An 18,945-nucleotide genomic window follows, 5' to 3' on the forward strand; every position below is an offset into this window, starting at 1 on the left:
ACTAAGAATTAAGATTTTTCCACGACTAAATACACTGTGTTTTAGCATTTGAATTATTCACTTCACTAAGCTTTTATAAATTTAAATTTTAGCATTTAAAAAGTTTTTTGATGTTTATGTTACGTAGACACTATCATATGTGTTGGTATATGATCGATATTTGATATAGATACCGTAATAATGTTATCCTATTCTCTAATTCTATATCATATTCATACAAGCATCATTTTAAATCGACCAAAATTGCACACCACGACATAGCATATGCAACTTTTAACATTGTTATTCACATATTAGTTATGCAATAATCCTAATTCAAACATTATCCATAGTCATTCATATGTAATTAAGCTATATATTAATTTTTGTGTGCATAAAAATATGAATTGGCTTTAGAAGAATGAAACCAGAGAAATATATATATATATATATATATATATATATATATATATATATATATATATATATATATATATATATATATATATATATATAGATAATGCTTAATTTACGTTATTAATGAAATCCAAAAGGGATTAATTAACAAGCTAATGATGTTTAATTAAAATCCACTATATGAACTCGACCAAAGTCTCTCTTAGATTCTTCCCAACATCCATCGGTGTCATGCAAAAACCAGCCTCCATCTACAATAACAAATTAACCAAATACTATTACTTAATAACCAATGAACTTTATCAAAAAATTAACAATGGTTAATTATTTTAATATTTTTACCTCGGCAACAATGGTTATGTCGAGTCTCGATTCACCAAATGGAGAAACGCAGCTATTCAGAATCGTAAGCTTAAGCTTCTCTATTTGACTTAATATGCTTGTATAACATCCCTGCCGTTTCTTGCAATGAATTCTTACCATAACATCCTTCTCCAAAACTCTTATTTCTATTGTAGGAACTGATCGGACCGAAGATCTGTCACCGTTCTCGTCCAATGAAAAGGTTTCGTTTTCAGAGTCGTCGGAGTCGAGATTGATTCTTTTCCCAAACACGAATGATTTAATTACACTCTTCTGCTTCTCTGCTTCTTCCTCAGCCCATTTGAGACGTTCTTGAAGCTCTTTCACATACTCGATAGCTCCACCAAGCACCGAAGCTTTGTCCCTCTTTCACCAAAAATATATCCTCTCATATATGTCTATTCAGAGATCCTTTTTCAAAAGTTTATCGATTATATATCACTTTTTTTTTAGACCTATATATATATTATTATCGTTAATAGTATAAAAATAAATTTCACTTAAAACCTAATGGCAGTTAAATCATATAGAATTAAAAATGTAACATAACAAAACTATAGCAACCAATAATTCCTATCAGTTACTCGCAAGCACCTCATAAAGGATGAGCAAGAGAATACATCTAGAGATCGAGGATGTCAAAGCTGCGATTCAATAGCATGAATAGTTTTAATTTGTTCTTCCGTTTAAAGGAGTAATCTTAATTCAAGTGAAAGTGAGGGGTTAAGCTTGGAACACTCTTACTCAAACGCTTTCAAACCCTCCACAGAAACCTCAACTTCGAGAACCGTATGACCATCGTGATCCTGAAAGATCCACTTAAGCCCGCCCACCGTGGCAGCCATTAATAACCCTTTTTTTGTTCTTAGCAATTAGAGTGTTTTTTTTTCTTTTGGTCACAATTATTTCTTGGAAGCTCTACTAATCTCTATCTGTGTATGCAATAATGCAAAATTCAATCATATTAGAAAATATGAAGAAATTATGTCCTAACAGATACCAACCCTAACTATAAATAAACTAATTAAAGAAAAAAATAAAATATATATGAAGGAAATTAAAGTTTAATTAGTTAAAAATAATTACCTTAATGAGGCCGGGTATGAGAGCTGAAAGAGCAATAAAGTTTTGTCTTATCTTTTCTCTTCTTCTTCTCTCAGCTATAACATGTTCTGAATTATTATGATTACGATTACGATTTGGCAGCTGACCCATTATTATTGTTGAACAATAATCCTTCTTAATTTCATGCCCTTTTTCTCCAGATCCAATTAAATTCCCATAATTATCAAACTTATAATTCTCAATTTCACCTGAATAATCCCCAAATGAAACCAACTGGCTGGAACTTCTCAAATTATTGACTTTTTCCTTCGCCGGAAAATTCAGCTCATCCAGTGTATAATCATGGGGGCATTTCTTCATCCTCTCGTATTCATATGAACACTCCATCATTTCCTATAATTAAAAAAAAAAAATCAATTAATTCAATTCCAAATATTATTAAGAGCACGTATATTAATTATTAAAATCAATAAGCATCAAGAACTTAATTAATTTAGCTTACTAGATCGGATAACCATTTGGCCGATGAGATTTCCATCAAAGAAACGATGTATTATTATTTTTGCTTTCAACTGAGGGAAAGAAAATGGAGGAATTGAAGTTGAACAAAATGAAGGCCAAAACTATGATATATATGAAAATAACAAATTTAATTGGTTATACCTTTGACTTAAAATGAATGAAGTGATCATTGTTTTTGTTAATATATTAGGAATTTTGAACTATACATTTGGAGGCTCTTTCTAAGACTTATTTTGAGGTTTTAGGGAACTTTTCTTTTTCTTTACTCTTTTAACATTTAAGTACGAGAGATAATATATTTGATCATTGTTTTTGTTAATATATTAGAGGAATTTTTGTTCGTATAATTAATGATTCAATATTCAACAAACATATATATATATATATATATATATATATATATATATATATATATATTTTTATTAACAAAGAAATATGTATATCTATTAGGTAAAAAGAATTAGGTGAAGTGTTATGAATGACATAAAAAATAAAATTATTTATAAAATATAGTAAAAAATTTAAATAAGCTATATAGGAATTTAATGAAAAATACATAAAGATAGAAGATATGTTGAATAAACGTCACATATAAAATTAGACTATCAATTTTGTAAAACAACAACCGAATTTAAATAATGTAATCTGTTATGCAAAATAATAGTGAAAACAAATTGTATTATATATTGTATCAATTAAAACTGTTTAACCACCGTTAGATTTGATTCTTTCTTTGTGATTCATAACTAAACTATTCACTTTAATTTCATTAATTAAAATAAAATCCATCCAAATTGAAATAAAATTTCTAAGAAAAGAAAAAAAAAGAAGTAAAGATAAGAAAAATTATCTTTTGGTCTTAATTAAATTAAATTGATTAGTGTTGTTATTTTGAAGAAAACTGGTTGTTGTGTGAATGAGAAAAATGAAGAAAAGAAACTACGGCTTGGCGTCAAGACCTTTAAAATATTAAGAGGATAAAGTAGACGAATGTTTTTAAATGTTAACAATAATTATATTTCAAGTTATAAATATACAAAGTTCTTCTATCCAATTCAAATGAAATTTTTTAAAGCTACATGAATACTGCTTCCAAAATGTAATTTTCAGTGATGATTGTGCCATATAAAAGGAAGGAAGCTCTTTTATGAGGGATTTTCTTTGTCCTTTTAAGAACATGTTCTATTATACAATTATTAAAAATTATTATATATTACATTACATATATAATAATTTTTATATATTTAAAGTCATTATATTAGCCGATCTAAGTACCTTGCTAGACATTATTGTTAAACATGAATTGCGACTAAATAGAGTGAGATAGTAGCTAATTAAAGTGAGAAAATAGTACATGTTGATTTTACATGAGAAATCCCCGAACAAACTAGGGTAAAAGTTAGAAGCAAACTCTCATATCATAAATTTAAAAAACTTTAAATACTACTTTGATTTTTAGGATACGTTTATTTCAAGAAAAACATAATATATTAATGGTAATTTGATTCATTTGACTATGTCGTTCTTTGCTATTTACCTTTGTTTCATACTCATATTGACATGTGAAACCTATCTCAAAATTCTATGATTGAAAAACATAAACTAATTGACGAATAAAGAACTATCAATCCAATTATGTTTTAAAATTATGTGAAACCCACCGACCAATATCGCTACAGTTATTAGTATTACTATTGTTAGAAAATAAAAATTATGAATCTATCACATTTACAATTCCCGTTGGGGTTGAACGGTAACATTAACTTTGGTAAGCACAGCCTTATTTTATTTTAGTTTACATACTTTCAAAATGTTTCGATCAAATCATGTTTACGAAGTCATCAATAGAACACAAATTAACCCTATTTTTCCTTTCACCATATGTAACTTGTCAAAACCGTAATGGACAATGTTTTGTGGTGTCACCATAATGGACAAAGTTTACACTTTTCTTTGAATCAATTTTGTTTCACATCAACAAAGTATATTACATAGTCTAAGAAAAGAATTGTGAACAAATATTGAAAAACGAATAGGAGGGTATAGTGAGAACCTTGAAAAACAAGAGTGGTCATTCGCATTTGCGACCCTAAAGAGAGGAGTAGGAATGTTGCTAAAAGATTAATAGAACTGTAAGGGGCCCAATAGAGCTCTCTAAAGAAAGGAATCAACTTGGCAACAGAAACATAGGCATTTGCCAAAATGAGCAAACATCAATGGAACTTAATTAGGAGGAAGAGATTTATGCAATTAATAGACAAAATGGAGTGAGGAGACTCAAAGGGCACGATTCACTGTCCAAAGTTGAATCTGTACAATGATACAGCATAAGGCTCTTAAGTTTGACTTCATTTGAGTTCAACCTCAACCAGCTAATCACTCATGATCATTTCTAAATAACTTCCCTTATCTGGGTGGAAATTAAGAAGAATTTGACGTTTTTTAGTCATGAAAAGAACTCGAACTCGAACTCGAGTGAAGTTTGCAACTCTCCTTCTCTAACTCCAACTTCTTAGGCCAAACAAATTCAACTCTACTGCAGTTTCTACAACATACCATAGTCTCATGTTCCTACTGCCAGCAAGGCAAAACCAGACTAGTCAAATGCACTGACGAGTAGAGGAAATTAGAAATCAATCTTGTTACGATATAGTTTTAACTCAAGTCTTGTACTCTTGTTTTGAAAACAAATCAAATGGCAGAACATCAAACCAATAAAGCTACGAGTCACAAAACGACTCATACCTCACCTTCGATTGAAACGAAGACGATTGGGTTTGAAGAGTTGCAGTTAGTTTGTGCCTCAGTCGACACATCCATCTATATCTAAACCAAAGTCTTGTACTCTTATTTTCTTCTTTTGTTATGTCCACAAAGCGAATACTGTTGGAATCAATTATTTCCACAGGGTCAGCGTTTTTGTGGACCATTTCTCAGCTTCAGTGCGTTCTGCGTCATTCATTCCCTGTACAACCCTAATTATAAGTACATCGGAGGTCCTGAAGAGGCATTCTTGGGGCTCACTAGCCACTACCACTCTCCTTCTTACAGCCCGAAACTCATACTTATACAACATTCTGGGGAAATTAAAGCAAACAGAAAGAAAATACCATTCCTAACTCTTGGATGGAGCAAACCAACTACTTTACATCCATAAACGCCACCAAATCTGTGATAGCAGACGTTGGGGTGATGATAACAGAGATGCCGAGAATAGAAACAAAACTTACATGCTAACCTTTTCAAAAGTTATGTTCTCAACAGTTTATAATTAATTAAACTAAGCTACAAGAACTGTGCCACCACGACAGAGTTATATGTTCAAACCTTGATCGTGGATTGCTTTGACAAATAAATTAGTCATTCTTCTGGACCCTTCTGGGTCCAGATCTTCACAGTTTTGTCATTTCCCACAGCTCCAGAAGCAATCATGTTCTCGCTGGGATGACAAGATACTGATATAACTGTATCAGAGTGACCTTCCAGTTTTTGAACTATCTGCCTGGTCTGCAGCTCCCATAGGTATACACAATTGTCTTCTGAACCACTCACAATATACCTCCCATTTGTTACGGAGAAGGTGGAGGAGATGCAGAATTTTGAATTGGTATGGCCCGTATAAGTCTTCAGAAATTTTCCAGTAGAGAAGTTCCATAATCTCTGTGATTTCAAAAACAAAAAAGATAGCCAGCATGTAAATAATCAATATACTAAAGAAATGATATAAAAGTAGAAATAGTGGAAAGCGAGATCAGCAGTCTGGCTTGCTTGATATCATCAGTTCAAAAGACAAGCTTTTCAAATTATCATATTGTACACTTTCATTCATAATACTTGCTTACTCGCCATATATCAACATATCATGCGTAGACTCCAGCATCCAGAGTCAAAAATAAAACCTAACAACAACAATGATAACCATCTTCATAGAAAAGTAGAAATCCCTTCCTTTAGTAAGACTTCTCTCTGTGGGCTTGCTTTTTTAGATGCCCTTGTATTCTTTCTTCTCTCTCAATGAAAGTTCGGTTCTCTACAAATAAAAGGAACAAAAGAAAGAAACTGTTCTACAAGTTGTCCAACTATGTCTTTGAGTTTTAAAAGACAAACAAATTCAAACCAAAAGATATAACTGTTCTATTTTTACAAGAAATTCCAAATTTGACTTCTGTCAAAATGATAACCATCTTCATCAAGAGTTTAACATTTAAAGTGACCACAACAGAAGCCACATACAGAAAATGTTGATAACTCAGTGTACCTTCAAATTACTAATCTCAAGGTGAAGTTTTCATGAGTTCCACTCCCATCAAGATGAGGAAACAAGAAATAATCCAGTAAAAGGATATTTATTAGCATTGTAAATAACGAAATGATAATGAAAAATAATTATAAATCAGTGTCATATTATCATTAATTTAGTCCCACAAGTTGTTTTTCTACCCTCACATCTTCTGGATGCAAGATAAGATTTAAATGTATGCGTAATAGTTCTAAGGTTTCTCTTCCATAACTATAAAAGCAATACTTAGATATCCAACTTATCGTTAGCCCTAAATAATCACAACGACTTCTGAAACAAGTCGCCAACAATTGAAGAAGTATATATTAAGCAATAGCAACGCAGAAGAGGCTCATGCGTACCTTCAACTTAAATCATAGATCACAAATTCAAATATAACATCCAAACTAATGTTCTGAATCTGACAGGCAGAGCCGCAGAGTATGACACTGAAGTAAAAAGGTGAAAGCACCCTCGAGAGAGTGATCAAATATAAGGTTCACTCGCAACACCTCCCGAGTAAACGTTTGGTGGATGTTCTATTTTTTATAATACTCCAAGACCTCAGCCTAGATGAAAATGTTCCAAATGTAATATCTTAGCACACGTAATTGTTTCTGGGTTTTGAACAATAAAGAATTCCAATTGAAACTTTTGCCTAAATGAGAGAATGCCATTCAGGTGATGAATAATTTCCACGCCTACCAATACGAAAGTTTAGCGAATGAACCAAAATGCTACAAAAATCCCCAGTAACTAAACCACTCATCCACAAAAGCACAAAATATTCGATAACAAGCATAATATATATAATCCCAAATCATGAAGAAAAAGATGTAAGAAGATACTCACCAACGTATTATCTAAAGTCCCAACAAGAATAAATTTCCCATTGGGTGAGAACTTGACGAAAGAAACGGGTGGGTTTTCATCATCAATCAAAGTCTTCACACAATGACCAGTAGACGCATCCCAAATCCTGCACAACCCATCATAGCTACTCGAAACAATCAGCGAACCATCGCGATTGAAATCCACGCCAGTGACAGGATCAGAGTGAGCTGGAAGGACTTTAAGACACTTGCCAGATTTGACGTCCCAAATGCGGACAGTCTCATCGAAGGAACCAGATACAATCATGTTAGATTGGGGATTGAAGTTAACACAGAACACATAGTTAGTATGGCCATTAAGCGTCTTCACAAGAGATCCAGTGGAGACATCCCAAAGGCGAAGAGTCTTATCGTCGGAGGCGGATACAAGAAAACGAGAATCGGAGGAGAAAGCCAAGTCAGAGACACCCTGTTCATGACCTTGGAATTCTTGAACTGGGGTCACAGTGGAATTTGAGCAAGAATAAGTGCGAAGGGTTTTATCGGCGGAGGAAGAGCCAAGAAGACGGCCATCTGCAGAGAATTTGACGGATGAAATACACCGCTTATGGGATGTTAGGGTTTGGGATAGAGTGTAAGGTTTATATGAATCTGTTTGAGATGGCTCCGATAACATCTCTTCAATCTGTCAATGAAAAGCGCAATTCCAAGGTGTTTAATATGAACCCAACGGGGGAAAACCGGAGATGAAGGCGAAGTGAAGACTCAAATTCTCCGGCTCCGATGATAGGGAGTAGAGATTACTCCGATTTTCAGACCGCCCAACGGGATGAGAGATTTTCTCTTACAGCTCGGCGCTAAGATTTGGCGGGGATATGAAAATACAAAACCCCAGTTTTTTCTTCAAAACAAACTTGGATCTTTCATATCTTAGCGATAATGGAGGATTATTGTAAGATTAATCATCCATTGGTAGATTAGAAGAATTGGGCTAGTATGTATGTATATGTTAGATATTGTGAGAATTTATTTATTATATTTTCTTTTTCCTTTTGAAGAAAACAAGTTGCAAACGACTATGAAATTACATCTTGGGACATCGATAATGAAAAACCGCTTGGAAGGTAAGAGGATGTCGTGTGAGTATAGGGAGCTTTCCCAAGATCTTGAGCTCTAATTTAGAGTCTTCAATAATAAAAGTCTGTCTTAAAAAGTTAAGAGATTAAAACTATCCTAAAAGCCACAACCACAACCATCAAACTCAATCCAAGAATAAGAGCGCATCACCACCCTAACGAGCTCATTTTTATTATGTTCATCCTACGTTGCTCTGTCTTGAAAATATGCTCCATCCATCATCTATTCTTTGAAATAAGCTCATTACTCTTTTTTCTCAACTGAGCTCATACCTGGTTTTACTATGGAGGTGACACCTCTTTTCAATTGCATTACCTTTTTAACCCTAATAAGATGGAGTAAAATTTAAGAATTGGCGCCGCTTAATCAAATAAAAATTAAAATTAAGTAAATCACTTTACAATTCAAAAAAATGTCATACCGTCCAAGAGTATTTACATCAATAGTATATATACAGGCAAAATAGCACCCATATTACTTAGCTATGTTGGTGCTATTGACTAATGGAAGAGGAAAAAGAAATTTACGAGTCAATAACAAGCATATCAAGCATATCGCTTCATCACAAGATGCTGCAAGTCTCCACATTTACAGTTGACTTTTATAAAAAAAAAAAAAAAAATGTAATGTCATCAGTTCTTTGTCCTACAAAACAGCCGAGGTCTAGCCTCCATGATCAGGGTTGTTAAAGCAAAACCAATGGGCACCCTTACCGGCTAGCAGAAAATGGAGCAAAGCATGCCAGATCCAAGAGCTTGTTTTCAACAGCAATTCATGAAGCTTATTTTAAAGCCACGTGAATGGGCTGGGATGTATTCATTTCTTGGGTTGCTTGATGATTTTCTAGTAATAGATGTTGCTATATGCCTTCGTCCCCCTATAATTTCGTAGTAAAAGGCACTGCGTCAATAATCCTGTTGGAGAATTACTAACATGTTAGAAGATAAATATGCATCTCAGGATGAACGCACATGAAAAGAAGGATGACCAGAAGAAGCGAGGCTTTGGTAAGCGTCATCAGAAAGGCTCTCAATGAGTGAAAAATAATCCAATTTGATCTCTTCAGAATAACAGAATACAAGCTATGATAATTGCTTATACAACAGGACTAAAACTGTGTTAAGCTCATTGGAATGAATGTACCTTCTGCTGCTCGATAAATCCCCAACTACAGATGATGATGACATGCAGCTCCCACCATGAGAAGCATGACTTGTCATATCCAGATACGACTTGTAAAGATCTTGAGGATACTTTTCAGGAGAACCAAACGACATAGTTGGCTTTGCATCGACATTCCTCCCCCTTAAATATGCTGGTGGTGAGAAGTCGGGACATGGAAAGTCACAGTTCTGGTTTCCCTCCCTGCAAAAGATAAATATGATAAATGTGATATAAGTGGCAATCTAGACAAACACCATGCTAAGGTAAACTTGAATATCCAGCATATATGTACTCTATTCCAGAAGATGGGCCAACTGATGTAGATCTACTAGAAGAGAGATTGGCTGACTGCTTTTCAAGAAGCCCCAGAGAAGAAGTCATTGTCCAGCCTTCAATTGTCAAACCCTGCTTGGCTGCAAGGTGAAATATCTGTTTCTCGTCAAGTCCCAGTCCCATGAGCAGGTTCCACAAGTTTTTCAGAGATTCTCGCTGATTGTGAATGACTTGATCTCTCATTGCCATCTCTAACTGAAGCTCGGAATTAGCCATTCCCTATAGTATTTCTCAAACGTTAGGTTCTGAAGAAAATTACTGAACCATATATTAATGGAATAAGCCATCCATAAGATCTACAAAATTCTTTAAAGAGTAATTTTTCTTCAATTTCATTTTCTTTTTCTTTTTCCTCCACGAGATTTCTATGACTGACCGCATTCAACTGAAGTAAAGAATATCAGGTCCAGAAACAGAACAAAATAAGTCAAAACTGTCAAGCCAAGTCTATTTTCATTTTCCCATATTTAATAAGATTAACTTGCCTAGTGTTTGGAAAAAGTAATTTCCCAATGACCGACTATGCCCCTCTTTAAAAAATCAAAATCAATGCATTTTAAGAGAGTGTTGGTATGAAGAAAACTTGAATGCGATGCTTGAATATAATACATTTTTATAACTTAATTAAACATTTAAAGTTAAATTATAATATTTACAGTTTGTGGATAAATTGATTCCAACTCTTTTTAGAATAGATGAATGGTTCATACCAAACTTAAAAATATTTTTATTTTATTTTGAAAAAGCATATCAGAAATGGACTTTGTTGTATCATAATCTCATTTGCCTTTTCGTATCTTTATCTGAACAAGGCATATTTTCCTTGTATGTCACCACCGGTGCTGAGTCATAAAATCCTATACATTATATATGGTCCAGCAAATCAACTCTTCTAATCTAAGATCAATCCAGAATAAACTAACCAGCAGTCTATACTGACTAAGTATCTGCAAATAGGTTTTGTTCCCATTTCTACTAACAGCATCGTCAATCATGCCTTGAAGTTGACACCGATGCTTTTCATTTGCTTCAATTTCCTAAAGAATTAGAGTTAGAATTAGAATAAGCATTAGAGGTACTGTACAAATCGTATGGATATTAAAGGGAGACTTAAGCATAGGCCCATACCTTCTGATAATTAATTCCTGCTTCATCATTGTCACGAATGTTATCTAAAATCACTAGCCGTCGGGAAATCAAATCCTCTACGATTGCTCCATCCATTTCAATAGCCTGGGAGCGTGAAAGTGTGAGCCAGTCACAAAATACTAAATTGTGCTTTTTCTATCGTAATAATAAAAATCAATAGAGAAAACAGAAGAAAAAGTTGCAAATTAACGATGGACCTGATGTCTTGCAATAATGTCATCAAGTCGTTGAAGTTCTGAGCGATTATTAAGGTTGGTTTCTTCTAGCTCTGACATAGCCTTCTGTAAGTTTATTCTTTCCTGAACGTTCTCGCTTATTTCATGACTTACGATATCCAACCAAGACAACTCATCATCTGCTGCTTTTTCCACAGGTTTACTACTGAGCTGGGATTCCTTTTCAGCAAGTTTCTTTTTCAATTGACAAACCTCAGTCTGAAGAAATTAAATAACCAGGGATAAATATATGGGTCAACAATCATTAAGAAAGAAATTAAATTAACAGACCACCTGAAGACTATCGATCATCCGTTGGTAGTCTGATACATGGGTGTCTACCGCTCCAATGTTTTTCTGGAAAACAGAAAATTTTGAGATCCGTGTAATGGCAATTGGCAACCATCGAAGTCATGTAAACAGATCTTTTCAGTAAATCACGTCATTTCTTGTTTTAAATAAGAAACAACTCAAGCAAATGACGTCATAAAAACAATTAATTTAACAAAGTAAAAAAACATATGGTTGGAATTTAAAAGGATACAATGTCATACTGCATGAAAGGAAGAAAAGAAAGGGCATTTGATAAAAGGATGTAATTTTATTAATAAAAAAAAGCTTAGAATCCCCCCCCCCCCAACCCAAAGTTTAAATCCGAATGTGACATCACAAGGACTGAAAATATGACCTGGACGTGTGTCTTAATTTCCTTTGCTCGGTCAGCATATTTCAACGTATTCACAGTATGATGATACTGAACATCTGCAGGTGATATCGTAGCAATCATCACAGTCTGAGAATTACCACTTAAACCATCTTTCAAAATTCGTGTCAATTTACTGCAAAAATAAATAGTAATTAAAGAATGAAAACCAGCTATGATGCCTAGAAATAAAGTTTCAGGCTTTAGTTCTAGTAGTTAAGATGTTGTAATAACTGACATAAATACCTGTTCCGGTAAGGGACATAAGCGAGACCTTTTTTCTGTTGTTTTCCCAACGCATTTATGCAGTTTGCTAAAGCAAGGAGTGAACGATTAATGTTAGCTCCATCCCTCAATTTTTGGCCAGCATTATTTGTCTCAGTAGCCCGTTCACTACCAGCAAGATCTACAAGTGCAAGTTTCCCATGCAAGACCTGATTTGAATATTTGTTTCTTTGCTTTCTTTTCACACTAATCTCCAAAACTGCATGTGATCTGTTTATGTGATTTTATTCAAATTATTTCGAGTAGTAAGCTTATGTTGCATAAGGCAACTAAAAATGATAAATACTCACTGAGAGGAGCCAGTAGGATAACATAATAACTAAACACATTTTTATAACTAGACTTGATGGTAGTGATAATGAGGAAGCAACAAATGATCCATGGTTAGGCCAATTACTGTAAACTGACTCTGCATCATATAATCGATGAGCCAATAAAGTACTTGACAAGTCATGAGATTGAAAACCCGAATGACTAGGTGCTGTTATGCATGTTGAATGAACTTGAGCCATTATCGTGGGCAGTGGTAATGACGAATACCTAAAGATCGGCTTCCTAAAATGTTGCAAGTGGGCACCTAATTTTTCCTTTAAATAAGTTGCAAGTGATGCAATTTTGAATGGAGTCCAATAGATAATCTCTGCTTTAGCATTAAAAAGCAAGGTCTTGGAGAATAATTTTTTAACACGAAAACTAACCTTAGTTAACAGCCAAACATAAAATGCAAAACTCAAAGAGAATATAAGATATGCTGGTATCAGAACCCTTCACCTATGACAACTATGGATAACATACCTTGAAGAGGTAGCATTTACCTCTGTGCAATCTGTTTTCCTTCGACTATTACCCATGTTCAAAAGTTCAAGAATTTTATCTGCAGAACGAACCTGAAGTAAACCCAAGATCAAAGGCATTTTGATTATAGAGTGAACAGAAAATAGAAGGAAAAAAGAGCATCATTAACTTTTCGAAAAATTACAGCTTAGAGAAGATTTAAAAGGGTCTTTTTCAATAGGTCAGGACAAATAGGGTGATGCAGGGATCCAAAAGAAACCAGGGAATTGAGGTTTATTAACAACCTTCACAAATGTTTAAACAGTTCCTAACCGAAAAAGAAGTCGGTAATTTAGCTGAAAGAAAAGGCAAAACTTTAAAGAATATCCAATCGAAAGTATTGCACCACCAAATCATTATCATTAGTAGCATATAACAACTAATGCAGAAAAAGTGAAGACTAAAGGCCGTTTTGCATTTTGACCTCTAAATTGAAGGCCTTCTCACTTTGAAAAGACCATGCACTTAGCAACAATCTACATAAACTTAAAGGACATTGTGCGAGTTGGATTATAAGTTTGGAGCTCAAGACCAAACCATTATTATTAAGAAGTATTAAAGTTTTCATCATCAACTTCCAAAACAATATTGAACAGGTTAAATCATCAAATTTCCTGACACAACAAAGTGTTTAAAAAATGCCATGCAACTCCTCATTGATGAGTGAAAATTTATGTAACATGTTATATTGATTTCAAGGATCTAATAAAACTAGAAAAAGAATAAACCTTGATACACCTAAGCCCAGCAACAGTTATTCCTTGCTCAGGATCCTCTCTAAGTTCTAAATGACCAGATGATTTTTCAAGCAAATCGTATATTACCTGAAAAATAGTTTTAAAATATGAATGTTTCTGTAAGAAAGAAGGTAACCACATGCAGGATTGCCAAAGAAAGGGAAGGCGAGCATACTTCATTATAGACTTCAAGATATGAGCAAGTAACTTCAAATTCATCAGACCGCTTGTCCTTTTTTATAAGATCGAATACAGTATGCAAACTGAGCACCATGAGTCCAGGGTCATCTTTGGTCCCAACCATTGTGTATGTTTTACCACTGGTAAACGGAGTTGAATTTTAAAATGTAATTTGAGAATGGTTATTCTAGATTAGAATATAGAAGAATAAAAGAAAATATTCTATTCCAATCTACATTTGTTTTCCATTTAGACTATACACTATACAGAATAAAATTTGATCAAAGCCCGTGGCATTTCAGGTTTAAATTATGTACCAACTTTAAACATTAACAGTAGAAAGCTCTAATCTCTTAAACAGATTGAGTCACCACCAAGGAATCAGATTAACTTTTTTTTTATTATGTTAAGTTGTATGGAATTTAATCAAGCAATATTTATAACTGCAAGAAGACAGATCAGAGGGCAAAATGTTACAAAAAAAATTTATAAGAAAAATGTTACAAACATGAAACTGCACATTTTGCAATATGTGCATTTAGCCTTGGAGCTTTTATTAACTTAAATCCATCCAGGTGATTCCAGTTCCATGATCACAACTTAATTCCATGAGTACTTGGTTGTCAATATAATGACCTAAAGACGATGTACTAACTCTCTGAAAACTAGAAGTATATACCATTAAAACCTTGGGTTTAAATAAAGGTGAAGAAAATAGAGCCAATTAGTTGCATGCTCTATACAGCACACAAGGTGCAACTCCGCTAAAGAAAAGATGGAGATAACTTCAGAGCAAGAGAACACCTCTTTAATACCTTCCAGTTGAGCCATAGGCAAAGACAGTCACGTTCAGACCTTGAACAACTCCAGGTATTATGGAAGATATACTTTTTGTGTAGACTTCCTGAATACACGGGGATTAGGAAATAATTAGGAATAAGCTACAAACGTCAGCAAAGAGAATATGTTTCAATGAAATAGTTATACTAATTAAGAATTTTGAATTGCGGAAAAAAGATACTATCATTCTTAGCAACAAATGTAAGAAAAATATTTAGCAACCACAACAACCAATCAGTATTTGAAGTTCATCTTTTCCAGACGATAAGAAGTCAATAATGAGTGTTGTCAGAAACAAAAAATATTCCTGCGTTAACATTTTAAACTAGCAAAATCAATATCTTAAAACGTGAAAACCATTCCTCAATATAATGGAATCGACGATAAACGGGAACTTTCACCCTTTTTTGTTCATGAAATGTAGATCTTACATCTATAGAAGCTCTGCAAATGGAGAGAATTTAGAGGAAGTAGAAATAAACGATTTGGTTGGGCAGATGAATCACAAAAAGGTTAGTTTAACGAACGTACCAAAGAGTCCAGAATAATAATTTCTAAGATCCAAAATCTAATCAGAATTCAAAATATTTGGCATGTTTTCAGCATTATGGAGAAATTTTCCAATTGAATTCAATTTCGTAATCGTTCCGGAAAGATCAATCAATTATTCGACCTGTATACAGACCCAATAAACCAAAAATTTGGGGTTGGAGATGACTTATAAATACCTGATTAGTACTTTCTGGACCAAATGCATGGTCGAAACAGTATTGTTTCTCCTTCGTTCGGTTCTGTATGCGGTCGAGGTAATCCTTCGACAGGTCAGGATCGAGGATAAGCACCTCCTAAAATTTTAGAGATGCCAAATTTCAGCATTTAATTTGGTTGACAAAAATGTCAATAAAAAGAAATTTCCAATCGCATTCAGCTGAGATAACCTTGCTTTCAATTACTCTGACAATATCACGGCCACGCTCTCTCTCCCTTAGAGGACGGCATTTCACTGCAACCTGAAGAACAAAATGCAACAAGGATATCATGAAGTAAATAACGCAGTAGGAAACTGGAGGTTGGAAAAGGAAAATAACGAACAGTCAGAGTCGTGGATTTCTTCGCTCCGGGTGCTCTGATGCTGGGCATTTTGAGCAGACATTGATTTCCACAATACTCAATAAACAATCAGATGGAGTTCCTTGGGTCCAATTTTACCTAAACGCCTTGACAACAATCTATAACACATTTTACATCTGGCAGTCGCATTCTGAAATAGACATTTCCTCACATTTCACTCCAAACGAAAATCACAACAAACTTAAGTAGAAAACAATGCCAAAAAACCGAAAAGAAATCAATCAATCTCTCTCTCGTCACATCGCTAACCCTAAAATGGCATTGAAACCACATGCGAAGATTAAGTGAACTCCTCCCATCCTGGAAAAGACAATCAAGAATCATAAACGATGAATTATCACAAAACAATGTCATAATGATAAGAAGACAACGAAGAAAATAAACAAGAAAAGAAAACAACAAACCTGAAGAAAACGGCGAGAGAGCGATGATCGAAGTTGAAAAGGAAACCGGGCCCAGGGGTGTGAAAAGCGAAAAGAGAGAAAATGGGTATGGTGAAGAAAGGGAAAAAAAAAGAAAAGATCAAGTATACGGTGGTTGAATGAATGGCGTATTATAGTGGCAATGTAAAGTAATGAGAGAGAGAAATGGAAATTCAAGGAACGGCCATTAAAATGGAGTAACGACGGAGGAGGAAGAGGAGGAGCTGGAGGAGCTGGAGAAGAACTGGATGGATCGAGACCGTTCGTTGGTTTCGAAATGGACGGCAACTGGCAAGTGGAATTTGGTTTTCATTGGTAACGAAGGGGTTGCTGGAAATGGAATGATCGAGACCGTTGGTTTGATTTGGAAATGTACCGCAAATTGAAATTGGTTTTTTGCGGGTTGCGTATGATAAGGGTAATAATTACGACCTTTTTTATGACGCTTTTTCCTTCTTTTCATTTTCATTTTCTTTCGGCACTTTTTTCTCTGTGACCTTTTTATGACACACCTCAATCTTCTCTTTTTTTTTTTTTCTTCTTTATTATATGTCCAATATTGTCGATATTCTTCTTTTTTTTTTAGTTCCTTGGTTTTCCAACTATCCTTCATGTAATGGAAATATATGAAAAATAGAAGGGAATGATTAATACTAAAGGTTGGAACTCATTAGACTCGGTCATTCAGGGGTGGGACACATATGACTAAATTGCTATGGACAATTCCTTGTACATAGCATTCTATCATATTGACAGATAAAAGTATGATAAATTGATAGTCTAAATTGCTTCATGTAGACCCTTACTTGGAATTTGCATAGTGACAAACAACAACAATGTCAAGGTAAAAATATGTGTGTGACACTTTAAAATACCATGTTTTCTTCTTTTTCTATAACAAAATCTATATTTAGTAGGAAAAAAAATTACAATCACTCTGTTTGATTACTTTATAAATTTGTCTTCTCAGCTCGACATAAGCTCATAAAAATAGAGGTTTTTTAAACTAAATTAGGACAAAATATTTTTCCTAGTTTGGAATATTTGTCGCATTCAAAAACTATGTTTCCTCTAGCAAACACTCAAAAGTTTGGTTTTTTTGGAGTAGCTTTTCTAGAGGTTGACCTATCTTAGAAAATAATTACATAGATATGTTTGTCTAAAAAAATGTCATCATTAAATGACAAATCTTTTGAAATATTGTTCAAAATATCTCAACGGTGCATATTACAACACAACATACAAAATCCATTTTGTTTCTTTGAACGTGCCATTAATTTCTATTTTCTTTTCTTCTTTTTTCCTACGGAACTTTTGAAATGTGAAATTGTGGAACTCCAAATTATTATTATTTATTTCTTAAAGTTGACACCTGGCATTGAGCTGTGGAATAAAATCTTAGGTATTGTTACAAAATATATATATATATATATATATATATATATATATATATATATATATGTATCTATTTAATTCTTAGACTTCTAAATTTATGAATTTCAATTCCTTGAACTATGAACATCTTTGGTACATCTACAAAAACATTAAAAAGTTAGAGTTTAAGGTTTTGTTAAATTTATCTCTAATAAATTGATTTATGGAGTTGTTTCCAAATGTAACGAAAAAAAACTAAAATAATTATAAAATGGAGAAAAATTTCAAATTCTATTGATAATAAACACTTAGATACAGATTTCTATTGAAAATTTTCCATCATTGTAAATGTGCTATATGATTATGTAGGGAACATACTAAAAAAAGAATGATAGTATTGCTTTGGTTCAATAGACTGTTGGATCGGACTGCAACTACATTTAAAACTTAGAGAAGGACAAGTTTCTAAGTTTGAGTGAATTGAATAATATTCTTTAACACATTAAGTGTGTTATTAACTTCTTAGATTGAATTAACTCCACAAATTCTATCAATCAAATAAAGAATGCTCTACAATTTAAAAGATTTCATTGGTTATGCATATTCATTTCATTGGTAGTTTTGTTATTTTTAAAATTAAATCTTATCCCTTCGCTGTTGAGGATTGTCATTAAGAATGGGAACACGTTCCAAAAGAAAAAAACTAACACTTTAGAGTATTGAGGGGTCAACCAGCCATTTCAGTAAATATATGGCAATCATAAAAATAGTTGAGTTGGGTAGGCATTGACGGCATCCTACCTTGCATGCCAAAAAACAATTTGACCTTTATGTCGTTACATGTAATAAGAGGCAAGTGTTAAATGAAGGTTATAACCGTCTCTACTTGACGATTTCTCAAAGAAGAAGAGTGAATGGTATTTAAATGAGAGCTTTGATCTTACTACATGTGTGCTTAGTTCAACTATATCTCCTGTACAAAT

At 33.5% G+C, this 18,945-nt stretch overlaps 3 protein-coding genes across 10 annotated transcripts; all 3 read right to left on the minus strand.

The window, feature by feature from the left end:
- Positions 1–572: 572 nt before the first annotated feature.
- On the minus strand, positions 573–2,211 carry LOC103484897 (transcription factor bHLH25-like). Its single transcript, XM_008442246.3, has 3 exons — positions 1,846–2,211; positions 739–1,125; positions 573–647 (listed from the first exon to the last, which is right to left on the minus strand). The coding sequence occupies exons 1-3, from the start codon at positions 2,209–2,211 to the stop codon at positions 573–575; spliced, it is 828 nt and encodes a 275-aa protein (XP_008440468.2).
- Positions 2,212–5,432: 3,221 nt separating this feature from the next.
- On the minus strand, positions 5,433–8,649 carry LOC103484903 (COMPASS-like H3K4 histone methylase component WDR5A). Its single transcript, XM_008442268.3, has 2 exons — positions 7,478–8,649; positions 5,433–6,006 (listed from the first exon to the last, which is right to left on the minus strand). Exons 1-2 carry the CDS (start codon positions 8,132–8,134, stop codon positions 5,707–5,709), a joined length of 957 nt encoding a protein of 318 aa, XP_008440490.2. The 5' UTR covers positions 8,135–8,649; the 3' UTR covers positions 5,433–5,706.
- Positions 5,858–16,932, minus strand: LOC103484901 (kinesin-like protein KIN-8B). Of its 8 annotated transcripts, none has more exons than XR_007823127.1 (18): positions 16,571–16,932; positions 16,128–16,466; positions 15,974–16,045; positions 15,764–15,880; positions 15,011–15,099; positions 14,191–14,335; positions 14,007–14,102; positions 13,240–13,331; positions 12,406–12,654; positions 12,145–12,295; positions 11,751–11,813; positions 11,439–11,675; positions 11,221–11,325; positions 11,016–11,129; positions 10,052–10,311; positions 9,739–9,960; positions 9,309–9,472; positions 5,858–6,006 (listed from the first exon to the last, which is right to left on the minus strand). XR_007823127.1 is itself a non-coding variant. In XM_017043790.2 (18 exons), the coding sequence occupies exons 3-18, from the start codon at positions 16,173–16,175 to the stop codon at positions 9,473–9,475; spliced, it is 2,097 nt and encodes a 698-aa protein (XP_016899279.2). In that variant the 5' UTR covers positions 16,176–16,296; positions 16,416–16,466; positions 16,571–16,925; the 3' UTR covers positions 8,967–9,472. The 8 variants fall into 8 exon arrangements, 4 of the variants coding, with proteins under 4 accessions (XP_016899279.2, XP_008440488.2, XP_016899280.2 ...); XR_007823126.1 differs by lacking the exon at positions 5,858–6,006 and adding an exon at positions 8,967–9,193; XR_001762020.2 differs by lacking the exon at positions 5,858–6,006 and adding an exon at positions 8,967–9,193 and having other exon boundaries at positions 9,309–9,509.
- Positions 16,933–18,945: the final 2,013 nt, after the last annotated feature.

The sequence above is a fragment of the Cucumis melo genome, chromosome 8 (assembly GCF_025177605.1).
Source record: "Cucumis melo cultivar AY chromosome 8, USDA_Cmelo_AY_1.0, whole genome shotgun sequence".
NCBI classification, from domain to species: domain Eukaryota; kingdom Viridiplantae; phylum Streptophyta; class Magnoliopsida; order Cucurbitales; family Cucurbitaceae; genus Cucumis; species Cucumis melo.

Coding starts and splice junctions, on each gene's coding strand:
- LOC103484897 (XM_008442246.3), bottom strand. CDS start 2,211: ATGGAGTGTTCATATGAATACGAGAGGATGAAGAAATGCCCCCATGAT. Junction 1,126..1,845: donor TCATACCCGGCCTCATTAAG/GTAATTATTTTT, acceptor TTTTGGTGAAAG/AGGGACAAAGCTTCGGTGCT. Junction 648..738: donor ACATAACCATTGTTGCCGAG/GTAAAAATATTA, acceptor TTGTTATTGTAG/ATGGAGGCTGGTTTTTGCAT.
- LOC103484903 (XM_008442268.3), bottom strand. CDS start 8,134: ATGTTATCGGAGCCATCTCAAACAGATTCATATAAACCTTACACTCTA. Junction 6,007..7,477: donor GGACTTTAGATAATACGTTG/GTGAGTATCTTC, acceptor TTGAAATCACAG/AGATTATGGAACTTCTCTAC.
- LOC103484901 (XM_017043790.2), bottom strand. CDS start 16,175: ATGCCCAGCATCAGAGCACCCGGAGCGAAGAAATCCACGACTCTGACT. Junction 13,332..14,006: donor CTGGGCTTAGGTGTATCAAG/GTTTATTCTTTT, acceptor GGTTTACTTCAG/GTTCGTTCTGCAGATAAAAT. Junction 12,655..13,239: donor GTAAATGCTACCTCTTCAAG/GTATGTTATCCA, acceptor TCACATAAACAG/ATCACATGCAGTTTTGGAGA.